At 44.2% G+C, this 6,018-nt stretch overlaps 1 protein-coding gene across 1 annotated transcript; it reads left to right on the top strand.

Moving 5' to 3' along the window:
* Positions 1-434: 434 nt before the first annotated feature.
* Positions 435-1,729, top strand: LOC120671901 (2-oxoglutarate-dependent dioxygenase 11-like). The gene has a single exon (XM_039952163.1). It carries the CDS (start codon positions 467-469, stop codon positions 1,619-1,621), a length of 1,155 nt encoding a protein of 384 aa, XP_039808097.1. The 5' UTR covers positions 435-466; the 3' UTR covers positions 1,622-1,729.
* The last annotated feature ends 4,289 nt before the right edge of the window (positions 1,730-6,018 follow it).

Below are 6,018 nucleotides of genomic sequence, written 5' to 3'. Positions count from 1 at the left end.
GTCATGACTTATGAAATTAGTTTGGTAATAAGTCTATGTATAGTACTTCTAATTGGTGTTTAAATATGCGATGTGACGGGACTTAAGCCATGCTTAGTTCACGAAAATTTTTGGGTTTGAGTACCGTAGGACTTTCGTTGTTACTTAACAATTAATGTCCAATCATGAACTAATTAAACTAAAAAGATTCGTTTTGTCATTAACAGTTGAATAGTGTAATTAGTAACTATATTTAATGGTCTATGTATATACTTGAAAATTCGATATGATGGATACTGTTGGAAATTTTTTAAAAACTAAACATGACCTTACGACTGAAACCAAATCGGGCATTAGCTTGTTTACTACTACGGTACTGTGCTGCTGGTAGGTAGCTAGTGGTATGTTCTATATCATCCATCCATCGCATCGAGCCATCGCTGGATGCACAGATTATTACCTACTCAGCCAGGTCGGCCGGCCGGTCATGGCTGATACATCGTCCAAGCCGCGCAACCTGGGCGCCTCGCTGCCCGTCCCCAACGTCCAGGACCTCGCCGCGCGCCCCGCCTGCCTCGACCACCACGTCCTCCACCGCTACCTCCGCGACGATGACGACGCTCCGGCGGCTCTGTCGCCGTCGTCAACCAACTACGCCGCAGCACTTGCTGCTGCCTCCTCCTCGGTTCCCGTCGTGGACCTCGCCAGGCTGCTCGACCCGGCCCACGCCGACGACGAGGCCGCCAGGCTGCGGGCCGCCTGCGAGGACTGGGGCTTCTTCCACGTCGTCAACCACGGCGTGCCCGACGAGGTCATCCACGACGTCAAGGAGGTAATCAAGGCCTTCTTCCAGCTCCCGCTGGCCGACAGGCAGGCCCTGGCACAGGGCCCCGCCGGCGTCGAGGGCTACGGCCAGGCCTTCGTCGTCTCCGAGGACCAGAAGCTGGACTGGGCGGACATGCTCTTCCTCTACACGCAGCCGCCCGAGTACCGCTCCCTCAACTTGTGGCCGTCCCGCCCCGCCACGTTCAGGGACTCCCTCCACCGCTACTCCCTGGCGGTGCAGCGGGTGGCCACCCACCTGCTCGCCGCCATGGCCAGGAACCTGGGCCTACTGGATCATCAGGACACCGCCGCCGGGAACGGGAATCAGAATCAGATGACGGCCATCGCCGCCGCGCAGGCCGTGCGGATCAACTACTACCCGCCCTGCCCGCAGGCGCACGACAGGGTGCTGGGCCTGTCGCCGCACTCGGACGCCGTCGGGCTGACGCTGCTGCTGCAGGTGAGCCCCGTGCCCGGCCTGCAGATCCGGCGGGGGGGCGCCTGGATCCCCGTGGTGCCGCTGCCGGGGGCCCTCGTGGCCAACGTCGGCGACGTCATCGAGGTGCTCACCAACGGCAGGTACAAGAGCATCGAGCACAGGGCGGTGGTCAACGCCACCCAGGAGCGGGTCTCCGTCGCCGCCTTCCACTCCGCCAGGTTCGACGCCGGCACCTACGGCCCCATCCAGGAGATCATGCGCCCCGGCGAGGCGCCGCTCTACAGGACCATCGCTGTCGAGGACTACGTCAAGCTCGTGCTGTCCAACAAGCTCCAGGGCAAGAGCTCCGCCATCGACGCCATGAAGATCAATTACTAAGGCCCTGTCAGATCTCATAATGTAAAATATAAAATTTTTGTAAATCATTTGTATGGTGTATTAAACGTAATCGAAAAATAAATCGTATTATACAAATGGATTGTAAATCGCAAGACAAATCTAATGAGTCTAATTAGGACGTAATTAGACACTAAATTACTATAATAATGCTACAGTAAATATGCTCTATTAATGAATTAATTAGGCTCATTAGATTCGTCTCATAGTTTACAGACGAGATTTATAATTAATTTTGTGATTAGTCTATATTTAATACTTCAAATATTAAAGATTTTCTTCCAAAAATGTAAAAATGCAAAATGCAAAATGAACTAAACAAGACCTGACTCTCTTGATGAACCTGTTTAGATCAAAAAACCAAAATGCAAAATTTTTGTAAATCTCTTGCATGGTATATTAAATGTAGTCGAAAAATAAATCACATTACACAAATAGACTGTAAATCGCGAGACGAATCTAATGAGCCTAATTAGGGTGTTATTAGATACTAAATTGCTACAATATATCTACATTAAACATGCTTTAATGATGAATTAAGTAGGCTCATTAGATTCGTCTCGTAGTTTACAGACGGGATCTATAATTAGTTTATATTTAATAATTTAAATGTGCAAAATTTCCTTCTAAAAATCCAAAATGAATTAAACAAGGCCTCAATGAATGGCCTGGTTTCATGCATAACAGCAGCAACTGAATGTGCGTGTCTCATCACAACACTTTAATTATACAGATTTGCAGTGGATTTAGATGAGAGAGAGGAGAGTATCCATGTCAAAAATTGTTACAGTATCTTTCTACTATAACAAATAATAAAAAAGGCATGATGAACTCTGTTTAAGGCCGCGTTTGGTTTCTTGTCACATCAAGATTTCACAAAAAGACAAATTTCCGTATGGAGTACTAAATGTAGTCTATTTGTAAAACTTTTTCAGAGACGGATGTAATTTTTTGAGATGAATCTAATGACGGTAATTAATTGATAATTTGCTACAGTGGTGCTACAGTATCCATCCTCTAATCAGGCGGTCAAAGACCTCATTAGATTCGTCTCGCGATTTACACGAGGGTTGTGGAAGTGGTTTTGTAATTAGACTTCATTTAATACTCTAAATTAATAGTCAAAGGACCAAAAAATTTTTGCGAAATTTTTTTGAGCCTTAACCAAACACAGCCTAACTTTAGAAGTAGGCCCAAGACAAGGCCACAAGGGCCATAGTGCTAGCGTACTTTCACAGCAGGTCTGGGCAGATTGCGCAGCCCAGCACGCCAACGCAGCACCACCCACCCATCTCAGTCCAGTTTTGGCTGGTTTTGCCGGGTACTCTCAGCAGTTTTAGTGGAAGTGTCATCGACACAATTACTAAGACTTAAAATTTGAGAAAGTGTCATCGACACAATTACTAAGACTTAAAATTTGAGAACTGTACTAGTGAAATATCATGGTGATGACACTCATCTCATATTTTATGGCACTTCTCTCTTCTCTCTCCTCATACTATTAGTACATATTAGCAAATTTAATATTCATAACACTCCTATAACACTTTGACTGAGATTTACCTCATTCATATTCTCTACAGCTGCATGTTGTCCTTGTCCTCCTTTTTCCAAAAAAGGTTGTCCTTGTCCATGGTGCTGACAGCTGGCCCTAGCACAAGGAAATCCAGCAAGCAACTCTGATACAGGCATGACTGCCATATCAAACAAGGAATAAAATGCATTCATTAGAAGCTCATGAATAAAAGGACGAAAACTTTACTTTATATATATATTCTATTACAATATGTTTGGAAACTGAATTGGAATGATAAATATGTTTTCTTTTAGGTGAAATTTGACGGTCGTTCGTGTGACTACTCTTTTAATCCTGGGTTTAACACCCAGGCGTGGAAACTTTCTCCTCCAACCGATGGACAGCTTCTTCGGCTGGCTTTGGCTCATTAGAATACTCGGTTGGGAAAGTAGATGGCTGGCTTGCTTCGCTCTTTCATAAAATCTTTGTCTAAAGATATGCTCGTAAACAAATTAAATCTTATTCGATGGCCCGGGAGATGTGGGGAGAATTTGCAACTCAGCAGTCATTTTCTCCGGTTTGTTTCAAAAAAAAAGCAGTCATTTTTCTCTGAGCAGTATTTCCTCTTGGAGGAAAAATTAGATTTGTACCATTAAAAAATCCAAAAGTTAGATATACCTAAAAATTTCCCTTCCTTGGAAATGTGCATAGAAGTGAAATGATAAAGCACATTAAATTGGTTCAACTCAAATTTATGAAAAGCTACTGTCTGATCTTAAATTGCCACAGTTAATGGGATACATCATGTCAGCACGGTAGGGTTATCCTACTCGATGCATCACGCCAGCATCGCAGGACAAGAAGGGTTGGTATGATGGGCATCACGGTCATGGTAGCATTGCTAGAGTCCAGTGCATTTTTTTCCAGGGATCAAATCTTTTGTTTCATCTCCATAATTTAGTTCCATTTCTTGGAATTGATTTGATGATTTTTTTATGCTCAAAACAAGTAGGTATCTTCTTGCATTGGCACTTAAAATCACTTTTTTTAATTTGTTTTCTAGGTATACGCCGAATGTGAATCAAACAACCAAAGATTTTGTAAGAACAAATGTATATTGGTGAACCCAACAAACAAAGAGACACAGATGATGCTTTTAACAGCGTATATAGTAGGCCGTGCTCGCGTTCTCGATCCATAGCGACGGCTCCCCTCTTGTTATTCTGTTCATACATAGTCTTTCCTCTTCTAACTTCTAAGTGACATCCTTGTGGCCTGTTCGGAGGTTGTTAATATATGCTAATCCCTAGCAGCAAGAAACCGCGAGGGCGGCGCACGCGGTGGTCAAGCGAGACGTAGAGGAAGGAGAAGTACTATACCGAGCCAAGGAAGTGAGGGGGAGCCTGCGATGACGGCGGTGGAAGGCATGGACGAGGCCCAGATCAACTTGAGGATGTCGGTCTCCTTGTTCCATTGCGGAGCTTGCTTCCGTCCCCTTAAACATGGAGCAATCGGTCCACTAGATGAAGTATAATTACTTTGACTCGATTGCTCTTGATGTCTTGACTATGATCCCGTATCCTTGACTTTACTTGGTGGCCCCTTCTGTCTCTGAGCACTCCCTTCCTTCTCATATTTAGCCAAGAGTTCTTTAAAACTCGGTCTTGTCTTAATTTTGGAGGAGTTCCCAGATTTATTGGGCGCACCGGTCAGACCGGTCCCATGACCGGTCAGACCGGTCGAACCGGTCAGACCGCCGCTATGGCCGGTCAGACCGGTCGACTTGTTGTCGGCCTTCTTCTTGTCTTGCCCCCCGAGTGTTTTTGCACCTTGAGGGATCTTCTGTGTTCTTTTCAGATCTTTCATCACCAATAACTACATTCTTCCTCTTGGTTGATTCGGCTTGACTCGGCCGAACTAGCACTTTAGGATTTTTCAATTCCAACACATGCACTGGGAAAGGATTCTGATCAACCTGCATATTAGGAGTAACCATTCGTCCTTCATTAATGGCCGATTGAATTTGTCTACGTAACACATTGCAATCATTAGTAGCATGTGAAAAAGTATTATGAAACTTGCAATATGCTCGCCGCTTCAACTCTTCGGGCGGCGGTAGAGTATGTGACATCTTAACATATCCAATCCTATATAACTCATCAAATATTCTCTCGCACTTGGACACATCAAAAGTAAATCGTTCATCTTGCCGATTTTTCTGAATCGGCTTAAGAGCAGAACAAGTAAATGGTTTATTCTGAGATGGCCAAGCAAACTCCGCAGCATACACATCATTAGATTCATCGTCCGAACAATTTGAATTGCATTCTAAAGTATGCACACTAGAACGATGATGTCTTTGAGACTCCTGAGGCTCTTTGCTTCGGCTTTCTATAGCCAAAGCTCTTTGATGCACCTGAGTAACGGTAAAGAAATCATAGCCCTCTAATCTTTCTTTAATATGAGAGCGCAAGCCATTAAAAGCCAAATTAGCTAAATCTTTTTCTGCAATATTCACACTAAATCATCGATTTTTTGTATCGCGGAATCGTCTTATATAATCATTGACAGATTCATCACGCGATTGTCTAACCGATGTTAAGTGAGACAATTTAAGCTCATCATGCCCACAGAAAAAGTGCTCATGGAACTTCTGCTCTAATTGTTCCCATGAGCCAATAGAATTAGGTACCAAAGATGAAAACCATGAGAAAGTGGTTCCAGTTAGAGATAAAGAAAATAAACGCACTTTCAACTCGTTTATTGAACCAGCTTCTCCTAATTGGGCAAGATACTGACTAATATGCTCAAATGTACTCCTAGTATCTTCCCCACTGAATTTAACAAACTCAGGCAATCTAAA

This window comes from Panicum virgatum, chromosome 5N, assembly GCF_016808335.1.
Source record: "Panicum virgatum strain AP13 chromosome 5N, P.virgatum_v5, whole genome shotgun sequence".
In the NCBI taxonomy this organism is placed as follows: Eukaryota; Viridiplantae; Streptophyta; class Magnoliopsida; order Poales; family Poaceae; genus Panicum; species Panicum virgatum.
Note: the sequence above shows the minus strand (reverse complement) of the source record. Positions and strands in the feature narration are given on the sequence as shown.